Genomic DNA, 17,094 nt, shown 5'->3' with positions numbered 1-17,094 from the left:
TATTCCGTATGAAAAATAACCATTCCTCACAATTTGATTTTCGATATTTAAACAAATTTTGTATGCATGATTCCACTTTGCCTTTTATCCCAAGGACATCAGTTTTATTAAAAAGGTTGATATTTGGTGCATCATTAATTGAGTTTTAAATGTCACTACACAATATGAACTACATCACTTTCAATAACCCTCTGTTAACTCATCAGAAATCTGTATCAAGTAAAACAGGACTTCCCTCAACAAATGTGTACTAGCTCTCCTTGTAATTCAGCTCATGCTCACTTTTAGACAATTACTGACTGGGGACAAGGGTAGGCATTTCCTTTGTCTGCCTAACAGCTGTTCTCCCTTATTCCAGGCTCCATCTTCACCACTCTCCCATCCCATCTTCAGTATATCTATCAACCTTTCTCTAGCTACAATCAGTCCTGAAGAAGGGCCCCTGGACCCGAAACATTAACCATACTTGCTCTAGACATACATTGAATTGATTTCAAATTTTTTCAACCTTAGACAAATGATATTTCAACTACACCACTATTATGAAATACTTTGGGGACAGGAAGCTTGGATTAAGAACAACTAACAATAATTCAACTTATTAAAAGCCATCTTGGCAAACGAAAACCTAATCACCTTGATCTAAGATTGATGCGTTCACACTAAGCACCTGAGCTGTATGTGATCTGAGAGTTGTGACAGTCTAACCCATGAAAAGAAGAACAGTCACTTGACCCAAAACATTAATACTGATTTCTCTCCACAGATGCTGCCAGAGTTGCTTTGCTTATCCAGCAATTTCTATTTTTGTATAAGAAAGAATAAATTTACTTTGCTGTTGTTACTTTCATATTTTTGGGACACTCAAAACTGTTTCATTGCCACTGAAGTTTCAAATGGTAACCACTATTGTCATGTGAAAAAATACAGCAGCCAATTTCTACTTTGTACTCATAAGTTTTATTTCATTTATGGATTCTGTCTAGACCTGAGACTTTGGATTCCTTTCCCAAATGGCGAACTTAATCTGATTGTATTGAAATAGATGCAAATTTATGGGGACTATTCAAATATAAATTAGACCTGGCTTTTAGAGCGTCATTCCACCGTTCCAAATTCCCCACAAAGAAAAAAATGTGGTTACTCTAGCAATCACAGTAAAAGGTCAAAAGATGCTATAATGGCACTGAAATCTAACCTACGGGCAGAATTTGTTTCTGCATTCTCTATTACAGAACAGATTGTTCACTTACGTGAGGATAAATGGATTACTGAAACAAAATTGTGGCAATGATCCTTCTTGCAACCTCAGTGATGGAGATGGAACGGATGATGCAGTACTGATAAACATTAGCTTACACAGCTGAGTGACAAAACATTATGATTTATCGCTGCCTAAACAGTATGGGCCTCCCTCACGGGCTTGTTTTTTTTTGTTCATCTCTGATCAAAATCATCATATCCCTAACAACAAGTTTCTCACATGGCTTTGTCAAAATTGATCTTTAGTTGATGGTTGAACGTGCAAACTGTGCCATGTATCTCTGTAAGTATAAATTTTAATAAGTGAATAAAGATTGGTTTCCATTATTCAGTCCTTCCCCTAACTTATTATCCAAGTTTTGAAACTCCATTCTCTAATTTTCACTCTTCTCCTGAAGACAGGGAGATTCATTAGAGTTTCCACATCTATTTGATGGCAATCATTTTTACCTCATGTGATCTGATTGAAACCTTCTTATCCAATTTGAGATGAATTTTTTAATCACATATATAGCAAACTTTGTTTTACCTGGCAGCTTATGAACCAGCACTCTCAATAAACTGGAAAAAAATATATACCTGAAATATCAGAAATTTACTGTATTATCTTATTCTCCATGATGTCAGAGTACTGTAGTTAGTTGAGAGTGCAAGTCAGAAGACTCTCTGCTGGTAAGTTTTATTTAAGATAATGTATTATTATTTAAATGATTTACACTGTAAATAAAGTATAACAGGAATGCGTATACCCACTGCATTAGGTTGCTGTTACTTAAGGTGTGTGTTTTCATATAGATTAATGTGAACCTCAATTATCTGGAATATTTGATCAACCTGGTCCCATAGGTGCAGTTAATAAAATGTTTGCTGTATATGCCACTTTCCAAGACCACCAATTCCAAAACAAGCATGGAATACTGCCTAATTCTGTTCTTGTCACAGCTCAACAGCGGAAAGATCATCCAAAACAAAAAGCAAGATACTGTAGATATTGGAAATCAAAAATAAGCAAAAGTGTTGGAGAAACCTATCTGTAGAGAGAGAAAGAGTCAACATTTTGAATTCCGTCTGAATCCCCTCCCCACTATTGCGAAGAAACATCAACCATTTCTCTCACAAAAGATCCTACTGAATTCTTGTCTTTGCTTTTGCTATTTCTGGACTGCACTGTTCTCATGAACTCCTTGTTGGCCTCTTACATTCTATCTTCCACATGTTTGAGATCATCCAGAAAGTTAACATTTTCAGTATGGTGACTCTTCCTGTTCTGAGGAAGAGCCAACCAACCCGAAACCCTAACTCTGATTTCTTTTCACAGATGCTGCCAGACCTGCTGAGTTTTTCCAATAACTACTGTTTTTGTATGTTGTAATGTATCCTAACACGAAGTAAAATTGTTCACTCATCAAACTCGTACTAGTGACCATTATCAGCTCTTGGCTAATAAATAACTTGATTTTAAAATTAACATTCGTCTTTTCCCAAATAACTCACCCCTCCCTATCTTTGTAATTGCCTCCGATCCCATAACCCTCTGGAATATTTGATTTATTTTAATTCAGGCCCCTTAAACAACCAGGATTTGAGTCACTTCATTATTTGAGGCCTTCAGCTGCCTGATCATGAAGCTTAGGACTTCCATCCTTAAATCTCTCCACCTCTTAACTTCACTTTCGTAAAGCCTATTTATGTTGCCATCCAGACTAATAGTGTTGCAATTCCATTAGAGTTAGTTAAAGTTTAAAATGATATTTGAATTTCCAATGACTGAGATAATTAATAAGATAGCCAACAAACACCTATTAAACTATATACAAAAAGGTTCCAAATCTTAAGTCTTTTCTGTAACAAACAAATGAAAATAAACATTGCCCAAACATTTTTTCTAGGCATCTTCAACTCCAGGCCATAAAAAAAGCTTCTGAAGTTTTAACATATTAAAACTGACTAAAAATTCTCCATCATGATTATACTTTACTGTCCCTTATGTGGATCTTTCACTTTCCTGGAACCAGTCCAGAGCACCTCTCTGCTCCCAACAGCTTCCTTACTTATCCTTTTCACAGTCATATAACTTCAATTTTCGTGGTGAGGGTTGAACTGCAGAATCCTCCTTCAAACCTAAACAAAAAAAGATTTCCAGGCTCATTTAAAGCCTCAATGTGTCTGTCTCTCTCTTTCTCTGTCTTGGTGCTTGTGTCATACTTTTATAATGGTCCTGTGAAACACCAATGGGACATTTTATTGTAAGTCTAGTCACTAAATGCAATATGGCACTGATATAATTTCATAGAGACTTCCTTGACCAGAGACTTCTCCTTATGTTTCTTTGGACAGGATCTGTAAAAGGCATTAAATTATTCAATTCAAAATCTTTAAAGCTGCAGTAAATCTCAGAAATCATCAACAGGCAAACTCAAGGAGAAGTAACTTTAATATTGCTGAGAAAAAGAGACATGCTTTTGAAGTTTCTTTTTTACTTGCATTTATCAAGACATGCGCAAGAATATCAATTTCAATGGGAGCAACAATTTATACCACATAAGAAAAGGGTATTGATTTTCTGGCAAGTAAACTCTGATTGATCAAAGTTAAAAATCACACAATACCAGGTTATAGTCCAACATATTTATTAGGAAGCACTAGCTTTCAGAGCGCTGCTCCTTCATCAGGTAGCTCACCTAACCTGATGAAGGAGCAGTGCTCTGAAAGCTAGTGCTTCCTAATAAACCTGTTGGACTATAACCTGGTCTTGTGTGACTTTTAACTTTGTCCACCCCAGACAAACACTGGTTCCTTCACATCTGATTGATCAAGAAAATGTCATGTTAAATGATCTAAAGGAAGAGTTAACCACCAAAAACAAAAGGCAGGAATTGACTCTATTTAGTCAAGACTTTGTCATTGGAAATGCACTTGCAAACATTATTCTCGCGCCTCTGTTTAAACTTGAAAACAAAAATGCAATGCCTGAGCATATCCTTTTCATTGCAAAGGACAAGATGAATATGTGCAGCTTCTAGCAAACATAAACAATCCAGATTGAGCCCAATTTATAATCATAAATCGATTGTTAGTGCAATTCTGAGCACATTCAATATTGTTCATTAATGTTGACCAATTGTGGAATCTCAACTAATGTTGGATACAATATTCCATGTTTTGTCAGAAGCAACTAATCAACAATGGTCAGTGCTCTGCTTTTTGCAAACAACCAAAGTAATTGCAACCCCCCCCCCCCCCAATTCTCAGCAATACCCAATACTACCTAGTAACCTGAAGAAACTTTGGTATGCATCAATAAAGGTATGCAACATCTGCATTACTGCTATAGATAACTCAGTACAGGTCAGGAAGCCTACCCAAAAACTTTCTGCAAAGTGTTGGTTTAGCGTCATATTGACTAGTTATGCTAGCTTCAAAGAGGCAATGTCAAAAAATGTGGTACTGGAAAAGCACAACTGGTCAGGCAGTATCTTAGGAGGAGGAAATTCAAGGTTCTGAGCATAAACTCGCATTCCTGATGAAGAGCTTATGCTCGAAACGTCGATTGTCCTGATCCTCGGATGCTGCCTGACCAGCTGTGCTTTTCCAGCACCACACTTCTTGACTCTAATTTCCAGTATTGGCAGTCCTCCTTTTCCTCAAAGAGACAATAGTTCCTTGTGCTCCTTCTGTACCTAAACATAGATAAACATGTCTGTATTGATTCAGATGAAAAAATTATATGACTTATAGTGCTGACGATACAATAATTTATTTTATATCAAGCACTAGAGAGCACATAATTTAACTGCAATGTTAGTTAAAGTTCTTGTGGAAAATTCAGTGCTAAGTTCAAGCACTATTTATTTTCTGTCTGTTAAACAATTTATGATGCTGATAAGATTGTTGGGGGTGGGGGCGTAAGGACAAAAATACTTAACAAAATGTAAAAAAAATCCTGTCTTCACAAATGATACATCTATCAAATAATTGAGCTTCATTCTATTTTTCCCATATCTAGCAAATCTGTCTTTAGTATTCTCAACGTGTTCCTTGTTGTGCTTTCCCATCATTCTGCTGTCCTCATTCATCATTTTCATCCATCTGCTCTTCCTTCTCTCCTCACTTCTGTCTTGAGCTGCTATAAACGCACAATGTTCAATGTTTCAAACATTCTACATGCTGCATTTCTTAGCATATCCAATGCATGCAGTGGCAGCATTACATTTAAACCAAAAAAATGACTACTCAAACAGGAGGATTTTTCAGTACTCATCAATATAAAATGCAATCTACAGAAGAAACACTCGTTTAAAAAAAAATCAAATATCCTCGATGATAAGAGCAAATTAATACATACAAGAGCATGACAAATAAAAAGTTGTTATCCTTTGATGACAATCTTTGAGATGAGAATGACTTGAACTATTTTAGCACCCAACGTTCCAGTACGATATTTAGGGGATGAAAGGAGGGACATTAGGAAAGGGGGAGACAAAAACTAAACTGCAGACAGAAGAACCAAATAATTTATTAAAATATTATTTCTGTCTGACATGTTACAAAATAATTCAAATACACCAACTAACAAACATCCAATCTTTCACTTTTTATTGATCTGATACACTTAACTACAGTTATACAATAAGTGTAGTAACATTTATGGTGTCACACCAACCTGATTATGAAGATTTATATGCACTTGACAAGACTTTCTTTTTAACCTTTCACATTAATATCATTAGCTAATTAATGCACAACAAACCAATAACTGGTAAATGTCCACCAATTATCCTAAGAGGATCTGCCATTAACAATAATAATGCTGTTAATATGGATTAGATTTACAGTTACCAAACAAATGATAGTAATCATACCAAATATTAGCCATTGCTTTGGGTGCAGTTTCCCATAAGACTAGATTCCTGAAACTGTAGGGTTAATTGATTGTCTCGCTGAAGTTTGCAGAAGATATTGTTACAGAAGCAGGCTAGAATGTGGTCTATAATGTTAATTGCCCAGGAAGAAACTGAAGTATTGTAGACTGTTATAGTCTGAAGCATGCATAAATAATATTATTCAATAATGACAATGTTAAACAATAGTCCACCTCTTACATCTCTTCCCTTAATATAGACTGCCTAATTTACATTAACACTTCGCATTTCACTCAGGATTATCCCCTTCCATTCTGACTGAGCTTCAGATTTGAATTAACACCCAAACCTTGCTCATGATAAACCAAGTCTGTTTCTCTGTTCCTTATTCACTGACATTAAACCTTGTAAATGGGGAGCCTAATGTCAGGCCTACAACAGAGAATTTTGGTTATCCTGCTTTTGACCCACGTCGGGACAAGTCAGGAAAATAATTAATATAATTTTTGGATTGCAATGGTGTCTCATTTAATGAACACTGTCTTTAACAATGCAGACTTCCTTCAGTATTACAATATCAGCATTGCTAATTTGTTAACACTGTAGGGTAGCAAAAAAGTGCTATGAACTGAATGACACTGACAAAGCGTATTGATAGAAAGTAGGTTGTGGTCATCTGGCCCACAAAGCCTGATCTGCCATTCAATGTGATTATATTAATCCTGTATCTCAACTGCAAACTCCACTGCCTTCCTATTCCACTTGACAACTTTAGTCATGAGATATTTATTGATATGTTTCTTAAATATATTCAGTGACTTGGCCTCCACAACCTTCTGTGGTGGTGTTCCACAGGTTTACCATCTTTGAGGGAAAAGATTTCTCCTCATCTCAGTCCAAAGCAGCCTTCCATATATCCTGAGTTTGCGAAGTAAATGGAGTAGTGTTCTGTTGCAAAGGAATATCTACATTAATGAAGGCAAAGTAGATTATACAAACATAATTACTTTGATTGAAGTCATCCTCATTTGGACTTATTGATTAAGTTGGCCCACTTGCATCCTATCCACATAATGCATAACTTAATGAATCTTATGATCAGAATTTTAAACCATTCGTACACAGCTTTAGTCATTGAATCCACTGAAGTTTCAAATGATAATCATGGATGAATTAGGGAGACATAAATGTTAGTAGCAACCAGAAAATGAGGAAAGTAATTTTCATGATTCATACTTGGTTTATTCTTTGTTTGAAATCTGAAAGTATGGAGAAAAGAAATAGGTGTCTCTCTCCAGCTGTACATTGCAAGGTGACAGAGGAGATATTTGTCAGTGCACGACATGCTTTTGCAATCAACTAAGCTGTTGTTACAACACAACAAGTTAAACTCACCAATTTGCGCTGACACCATTTGCAGATCCCACACATGGCAACCATTGCAGCAAGACAAATTACCACAGCTGCCGACACAAGAGCCACATCCAGGGTGAACGAATCTGTCAGAAAACGAGGAAGATGAACACATTAGTCCAAAAGTCGAGAAACTAACAACAACAAAACAATTGAGCACAAGGAATCAATATATAATGCATCATCATTAAGTTAATGCAAGATTTCCTTTAAGTTAACCTTTTGCCTGGAGGACACAATCAATTAACCAATATATCACACATCGTCATGTTCTGCACATTTTGTGTTTAGGTTTATTACTAATAAACTACTTTATTACTAGTTTATTACTAATCTAAAAATTTAATTTTTAGATTAAAACTTAAATTATCATTTGCTGTCATCTAAATTTACAATCACATCTGACAATATTTAGCGAGTTTTGAGAATATTTGTAAACATACATAGCATTAGCAATGATAAGGACATTTGCACTTGATCTTTCATATTGAATCATTATAAGGCAAGGCTGTAACTTGTCAAGTACATACTCAGAATATTATCAGTTGGATTGAGACTTATTTTCAGTTTATAAACAAAACTCAGAAAGCTTGTTGGGAATCAGCAATTAACGTTAGAAGTGCAGATTAAGATGCATCTGTATCCTATTTGATGTCAAGCTGAGCTTCCAAACCCAAAACCAATTCAACTTACTTCAGTAAAAGAAAAATACCACAGATTCTAGAACTCTGAAACAAACTCAGAATGCCAGAGAAACTCAGAAGGTCTGGCAGCATCTATGGAGAAAGAAAGAGATTAAACATTTTAAGTCCAGTACGACACTTCTTCACAACTCTTCTGAAGAAGTGTTATATTGGATTCAAAACATTAACTTTGCTTGTCTCTCTTCAGCATTCTCTGTCTGTTTTGGCTTACTTCAATCACAACAGTTTCACTCGTCCTTCAGCTCGTGTAATGTTGAAATTCTTAATATGTCTTTGCCAACTTCAGACTCAACACTTCCAATATTTATTTGACCACCTTTACATTCCCTAAGCTTTGTCAATTTCAATTGATTAAAAATGACGTTAGCTGTATCGCAGCCAATGGTAAGACTAGCTCACTAATTTATTCCTGTTCTCATAGACCAGAACTGGCTTTTAACCATCCTGTGCTTAAATTTAAATCTCTCATTTTGGCATCAAAATTTCTTTGATGTTCTGTATTATTACAACCATGTGACTTCCTTTTGCCTCACACCATCAGTTGTCTTTCTAGATCTCTGATTTGGACATATATATTGCATGCTCCTAATTGTCACTGGTCAATTTCATTAATTTCCCAATTAACATGATTGAGTGTGTGCAACATGGCAAGGATTGCAGCTGTTCAAAAGAGACAATCAGTAAATCATTGACCTTGTCCATGCTTTTGTCCACATCTTAGAATGAATTCAAACACGTGTCCACTCACTGTGAGAATTCCTGAAAGAATTTCAGGCAGGATGGTATGCAACCTGTCAATCCTGAACCACAGGATCAGCCCTCAAAGCCAAGTCAACTTCACCAAATTTGTATTTAGGTTTGTCAACTGGTGGTTTTTGCTGTTTGGGTTATCTAGGAGTGGATGTTTGACAGGGAAATTCCTAGCAAAATTTCTCATTAAAAATAAACCCAAAATCAGAATGCTAACATCTGTTAGTATTAGGAGTTTGAGATATACATAATTTCACCAAAAAACAATGGATTATTAGCCCTTATTTCAAGGGGGATCGAGTATAAGGGTAGAGAAGCATTACGGCAGCTCTACAAGGTATTAATGAGACTGCATTTGAAATACTGTCAGCTCTTTTGGTACTCTTATTTAAGGAAAGATATTTTGTTTTATTGAAGGTGGTTCAGAAAAAGCTCATTAGGGTGAACCTGGTATGGAGGGATGGTCTTTTGAGAAAAAGCTAAACAATTTAGGATTCTACTCAATGGAATTGAGAAAAATCAGAGGTAATCTCCTTGAAACATACAGTCTCAGAACAAACGGGTGTCAATTTAAGACTGACATGAGGAGAAATTTCTTCTCTCAGACAATTATTTTTGGAATATCTTACCACAGAGGTCTATAGAGGCAGAGTCATTGCGTATATTTAAGGCTGAGACAGATAGATTTTTGATCAGAAGGGGGCACAAGGATTACATGGAGTTAGCAGGAAAGGGGACATGAGGAATGTTGGATCAGCTATGATCCTATTGAATGTAGATAAGCAGGGAGCTGGAAGAACACAGCAAGCCAGGTAGTACCAGGTGGTGGAGAAGTCAATGTGTAAGGTGGCAGAACAGCTTCGGGGGTCAAATAGCCGATTGTTGTTCCTATTTCTTATGGTCATATAGTTTGTTGTGAATATCTAGTTCTTATTTCTTATATTTTAGAACATAATACTTGAATTCCTAAAACCGAAAGTTAGCATAAATGTAAACATCTGATTGAGAAACTGGCACATGCTCCCTGAAGTAAATGCAAATCAAAAAAGCAGGTTAATTATACTTACAAGATAATGTATATTTATCTCAATGTCAGAGAAAAAAAAAAGTGTAAAACTTAGACAATGAGTGACCTTTCTTTGAGAGTTTTAATATGAAACTTGGCGGGCTATACTTAATTCAATAAATTATTTATGCAGTTCACAGATAAATGACATTAAACATTAGAAATTCCAGGAACAACTTGTGAAATTCCATTACAGATATAAATTATTGCATGAATCAGAGAACCAAATAATTGTGTTTAAAGTAAAAAGATAATTAGTTTACTGCTCTGTCTGGAACATACCAAGTATGTTATATTGCAATGGAGATTAGCAGCAGGGTAAAAAACAATCCTCTGTTTAAATTATCTGGGAGATTTTCCAATCGGTGGCTGCCTCACAGCGCCAGAGACCACCTCAGGCGATTGACTGTGTGGAGTTTGCACATTCGCCCCATGTCTGCGTGGGTTTCCTCCGGGTGCTCTGGTTTCCTCCCACAGTTCAAAAATGTGCAGGTTAGGTGAATTGGCTATGCTAAATTGCCCGTAGTATTAGGTGAAGGGGTAAATGTAGGAGAATGGGTCTGGGTGGGTTGCGCTTCGGCGGGTCGGTGTGGACTTGTTGGGCTGAAGTAAGTACTGTAAGTAATCTAACCTAATCTAAAACAAGGCAGTTGCAGCCTACTGCTCCGAGTACAGTCATAGAGTCAAAGAGATGTACAGCATGGAAACAGACCCTTCCATCCAACTCATCCATGCTACCCAGATATCCTAAATTAATCTAATCCCATTTGCCAGCACTTGGCCCATATCCCTCGAAACTCTTCCTATTCATATACCCATCCAGATCCCTTTTAAATGCTGGAGTTGTACCAACTTACACCACTTCCTCTGGCAGTTCATTCCATACATTAAATACCCTTTGTGTGAAAAAACTGCCCTTGGGGTCCCTTTTAAATCTTTCCGCTCTCATCCTAAACTTATGCCATCCAGTTCTGGACTCCCCCAACTCAGGGAAAAAACCTTGTCCATTTACCCTATCCATACCACTCATGATTTTATAAACCTCTATAAGGTCACCCCTCAGCCTCTGATGGTCCAGGGAAAACAGTCCCAAGCGTATTCAGTCTCTCTCTCTAGCTCAAACCCTCCAATCCTGGAAACATCCTTGTAAATCTTTTCTGAACCTTTCAAATTTCACAACATCCTTCCTATAGAAGGGAGACCGGAATTGCACACAATATTTCAAAAGTGGCCTAACCAATGTCCTGCACAGCGCAACATGACCTCCCAACTCCTATAAACAATGCTCTGACAAATAAAGGAAAGCATACTAAATGCCTTCTTCACCATCCTATCTGCCTGACACTCCATTTTTAAGGAAATATGACTATGTAAACTAATTATCTTTTTACCTGAAACATAATTATTTGGTTCAGTGATTCATGCACTAATTTATATCTGTGATGGAGTTTCACAATTTGTTCCCAGAATTTCTAATGTTTAATGTCATTTAGCTGGGAATTGCAGGACTAATTTATTTAAATACAAGGAGAACTAGCCATTTGGATACATAACTGGCTCGAGGGTAGAAGAAAGTGGTGGTGGAGGGTTGCTTTTCAGACAGGAGGCCTGTAACCAGTGGTGTGCCGTAAGGATCAGTGCTTTTCTGCAGTCCACTGCTTTTCATCATTTATATAAATGATTTGGATGTGAACATAGTAGGTATACTTACTGAGTTTGCAGATGACACCAAAATTAGAGGTGTAGTGGACAGCGAAGAAGGTTACCTGAGAGTACAACAGGAACTTGATCAGATGGGCCAATGGGCTGAGGAGTAGCAGATGGAGTTTAATCTAGATAAATCTGAGGTGCTGCATTTTGGAAAAGCAAATCTTAGCAGGACTTATACACTTAATGGTAAGGTCCTGGGCAATGTTGCTGAACAAAGAGACCTTGGAGTGCAGGTTAATAGTTCCTTGAAAGTGGAGTCATACATAGATAGAATAGTGAAGGTGGCATTGGTATGCTTTCCTTTATTGGTCAGAGCACTGAGTAGAGGAGTTAGGAGGTCATGTTGCGGCTGTACAGGATATTGGGAAGGCCATTTTGGAACATTGCGTGCAATTCTGGTCTCCTTCCTATCAGAACGATGTTGTGAAACTTGAAAGGGTTCAGAAAAGGTTTTGATTAGATTCCATAAAGTGTGAAAACAGGCAATTCGGCCCAACAAGTCCACACCGACCCTCTGAAGAATAACCCACCCAGACCCATTTCCCTCTGACTAATGCACCTATCACGATGGGCAATTTAGCGTGGCCAATTCACCTGACCTGCAAATCTTTGGATGGTGGGAGGAAACCGGAGCACCCAGAGGAAACCCACGTAGACACGGGGAGGATGTACAAACTCCACACAGACAGTCATCTGAAGCTGGAATCCAACCTGGGTCCCTGGCGCTGAGGCAACAGTGCTAATCACTGAGCCACCGTGCCACCCCATCAGCCTCTTATGCCCTATGCTATTGCACCACAGCGATGGGCAAAGGATATTGCCAGGGTTGGAGGATTTGAACTACAGGGAGAGGCTGAATAGGCTGGGGCTATTTCCCTGTTTTCCCTGGAGCAGTTGGAGGCTGAGGGGTGACCTTGTAGAGGTTTATAAAATCATTAGGGGCAGGGATAGGATAAATAGACAATGTATTTTCCCTGGGCTAGGGGAGTCCAGAACTCGAGGGCAAAGGTTTAGGGCGAGAGGGGAAAGCTATAAATCAGAGGGTGGTACATGGTTGGAATGAGTTGCCAGAGGAAGTGGTGGAGGCCGGTACAATGACAACATTTAAAAGGCATTTGGAAGGGTATATGAATAGGAAGGATTTGGAGGGACATGAGGCCAAGTGCTGGCAAATGGAACTAGATTAGGTTAGGATATCTGGTCGGCATGGACAAGTTGGACCAAAGGGTCTGTTTCTATGCTGTACATCTCTATTAGTCTAAGTATTGCCCACCAAATTCCATATTAAAATATCAAAGAAAAGTCTCTCATTGTCTCAGTAGCGGAGAAAAAAAAAGAAATCATTGTTTGGTAGGACTGCAGATTAGGAGGAGAAAATACTAATTTTATTGCTCACCATGAATACTGTATGGAGGGGATTAATCTCAGTTTGGAGACTTGAAGTTTGTAGAGAAACTGCAAAAAGAAAATATAGCTCCTACAGAGGAGAAAGTAGGACAGAAAAAGTTGTTGGAACTTGCAGATAAAACTGCACTTTTTTTTCTGAAGGCATATATCTCCAAGAGTTGGAGGAGAAAACAGAAATACTAACTAGACTGTTTCAAAATTATTTGAATGTGGCAGTTGTAACAGAGAACTAGAAGATTACCAAACAATAACATAATCCTATGCTATACAATTTAATTAATTAGTGTCAGGCAAACTGGATAGAAGTAATGCAACAAGATGCAACACAAAATACTTTCTGTAATTAATATTTAAGCAAAATTATTTAGCGCCAAATTGTAGTCATGATGAACCAAGGTTTTGTAGTCCTTTGGAAGCACAAGGACTCGATGGAGCCATTATGATTTTCAAAGTTTTGTTTTAAAAAATAGAGTGCGATACAATTAATGAAGTAATAGCAGAGTTGGTTAATTAAATTTGAATGCTTTCCTATTGATATGTTGCAACTTGAACAGATGCAATTGGCATTTCTTTCTCCCTCTCTTTACTTCTTTCTGGGCAAAGGCTAGAGCTCGACAAGTAGCTACCAAATTGCTACTAATACTGGTACTCACCCGGTTCTTAGCTGACCATGAAAATCACCATTGTACACCAGCCTTTGTTTGTCATTGCATAACACTATCCCTCAAAGAATTAATTAGATACAGGGCTTGCCAAATAAATAGAAATACGCTCATAAACATAAGTTGTCACTTGTCATGGACCAGGCCAGACCCCCTCAAAATATTTTAAGAAGGTAGCCTAGACTCGAACTTTTTCTTATTGAAAAGGCAGATGTGAGGTAGATATATCAGGAGTGATGCAGCTGGTCAAAACACTCAGCTTTAAGAAAAACAGAATTTATTTAAACACTACAGCTGAAACATGAAAGAAAAGAGAAAGGATTTTAAAATAACGTATCTATTGGAAAACTTAACCGACCCGATATAGCAACTTAACTAAGGAATTATTCCAACAGTAACTTCCAAGAAACAAACCCCTTTGCAAAAGTTAAATTGAAACACAGATTCTTACAGGCAGGAGGGAACAACATCCAAAAAGATTTCAGGGAGAAAAGTCAGTCAGAATTCATTTGCTGAAGCTTGCAACCTTCCTGGACTCCAGCATCTTGTGATTGTCACAGCTAAACCAAACTAGAAAAAAAACCTGAACTGGGAGAACTGACCACTCCCCTGCCATTGTTAAACAAGGCCCTTCCTCGACCATTCAGCATCTCTGCCTTTCCAACCTCTCTTAAAACAAACCTTGTTCAAGTGACAGTATCATCGCACACATTGTGACAATGGATGTTGGAGCATCAATACACTAAATTCAGACACATCAATATTTTGAGATTGGTTAGGTTCTCCTATGCTGGACTATCTTGCAACAATGGCTTGCTAAATGATTGTTTCAATAAGCATACAAAATGTACAGTCCAGAAGCATGCTATTCAGTTGAGTCGATTTTTGCCAGTTTCTTCATATCTTTGCTCTAGTATCCTTAAACATGTTTCCTTGGCCTCTGTTCTCACATAATTCCAGGCTGTCATTTAATGACAGCATCTGAAAGCACAACATTAACTTTTGTACTTATATTGATGACATCTGACATCATATACCTTCATTTTACTCATTTTCGATCTACTTATCTTTCTTCTCACAAGAGTGGTAGCAGTGTCTGTCAAAGTCTTACAGGACCTTCCATCTCACATTATGACTGAAAATGCTATAGTGGTTTATTGTGCAAGCCGTGAGAATCAAGAAATGCTTACATAAGTTGCTGAATGTATCAGTTTCATTGATGAAGAACATCCAACCAGCATTAAGAAGCTATGCAAATCCAAAAGTGCAAGAACATCAACTACAATATCTGAGCCTGATAGCGGCCTAATTGAAGGAGGGAAATTGAAGTGCACTCCATGTTAAATCTGGAATATCTTCACACATCCAACTTAACGTTAAATCAGTGGAATCAATAAAGTCAGCTTTGCTAAACTCCAGTGCCAAAAACAGTGGAATTAGGCAGTGTCTTCATCAGGACTAGTTCATAAAAAATAATACTGAAATGTGTGACCTCCAAGAACAAAAACTAGTGAAAAATACAAGGTTGCAAACCAAGAATGCAGCATTCCAACAGCTCTGGGGTAATGCCCAAGTAGACAAATGTAGAAGATAAACAAAACACTGACCATCATGGCATGCATAGCTTCTTTGAAACCATGGGGGCCATCTATAGACACAGGTCAATTGGCAAAATCCTCCTTCACTCAATAGATGGTATTTTGCTTCTTCAGGATGACAATGCCAACCATCAGTAATGAAATGGCATTTTCAACAACACTAATACTGTGGATCTATACTGGCTGCTGATACTCTCCATGTGATCCCTAGTGCCCACTAAAAGATTCAACGTGTGAGTTACTATCAGTTGGAGAGCTGCAACATGCAATCAAATGGCAACAAAATCTGTAGCACTGATGGTATTCCAATTTGGGTTTTCAAAGTTTGGGTCAATTTGCACAAGTCTCCATGCACTTATCCTATAGATTTAGGAAGAAAAAGAATTTTTGAAAATATTATGATGCTTCTTTGAAGCCCATAACCAGGAAAATGATGCTGATGCTACACATTCTCCCAAACCACTTACATCCTGTGGCTGAGGAAGTCCTCCCATCAACAAAGTGTGGTTTTAGACATTCTATAAGCATGGTTAACAATACTTCTGCCAGACAAGTGCAAAAAAAAATGCCAAGAGCAGTAGGGCAAACTCTTAAATGCATTCATTGACCTGATCAAAGTACTTGAAACAGATCTGAAGAAGGGTCACTGGACCACAAACATTAACTCTGTTTTCTCTTCATAGATGCTGGCAGACCTGATGCATTTTTCGGTTCTTGTTTTTGATTTCAGCATCCAAAGTTCTATTGTATTTTTCCCTTTTTTACTTGAATCAGTAAATTGCAGATCTGTTGGATTGTGCTTCAAAGATTTGGCTGCCAAAGAAACTTCATAACCCTGCAACTGCTTTGAGATAATATACATACCCATGCAAATTCAGAAACAAAATCCAGGCCAAAGACAAGAAAGCTGTGTTGTACTCCCATATTATTTACAATCTACCTGACAGTAGCTGTTGACAACATCTGTTCTAAACTGCCTTTTGGGTGTCACAATTAAATACAACCAGGATTTAAATTCATTTGCTGCCTCTGTGCCAAAATTAAACTGACCATTATAGATATTTGTGATCCACAGTTTACAGATGCCTGTACTGCTGATGCCCATTATGCATCAGATTTCTAAGGAACCCTGATCTCTTCAACTCTGAATATAAGAAACTTGACCTGTTCTTGAACGTTACTCAAACAATATTCATATCAACTGATACCTGGTCAGCCAAATATTCCACCTCACATATGTTAAAGGAATCTGTATTATGTTGAGCACTTCCCACTCTTAAAAGACCAAAATTAATGAAATTCAACCCAGATTAGCTCCACCAGTGAAACCGATTGCATATGAGTGATACCTCAGAGTGCCTGAAACATGCTGTCAGCAACAACTCTGCTGTATTCTCTAGATTCAACGGACGGACTCATAAAGTAATGAAAGTGTCCTTCTTGAAGGCATAATTTATAAACCTCTCCAAAATGAGTTTTGATGGACTGGACACAGTGTCCAGATCACCAGGAGGCATCTGTCTGCCCAACTGCAACTCTTAAATAGCCAACATTTCAGGGGAAATATGAAGTAAACACATTGAAGACAATGAGGATTTTATCTAGGTGTTGTTACAATGACAGTGATGACTCGGATGCATTTGCTACCAAATGTTCAAA

At 37.6% G+C, this 17,094-nt stretch overlaps 1 protein-coding gene across 5 annotated transcripts in view; it reads right to left on the bottom strand.

Moving 5' to 3' along the window:
- The window catches only part of syt7a (synaptotagmin VIIa), a 671,470-nt gene that overhangs the window by 349,377 nt on the left and 304,999 nt on the right, over positions 1-17,094 (bottom strand). For all 5 annotated transcript variants that reach the window (XR_006313964.1, XM_043706001.1, XM_043706003.1 and 2 more), the window contains exon 2: positions 7,521-7,624. Coding sequence is in view for 4 of the 5 variants with exons in the window: in XM_043706001.1 (XP_043561936.1) it covers positions 7,521-7,624 (104 nt within the window). In the remaining variant the exon portion in view is untranslated. The remainder of the gene's footprint in view (positions 1-7,520; positions 7,625-17,094) is intronic.

This window comes from Chiloscyllium plagiosum, chromosome 16, assembly GCF_004010195.1.
Source record: "Chiloscyllium plagiosum isolate BGI_BamShark_2017 chromosome 16, ASM401019v2, whole genome shotgun sequence".
Lineage (NCBI taxonomy): Eukaryota > Metazoa > Chordata > Chondrichthyes > Orectolobiformes > Hemiscylliidae > Chiloscyllium > Chiloscyllium plagiosum.
This window is presented reverse-complemented; position numbering and strand designations above follow the sequence as displayed.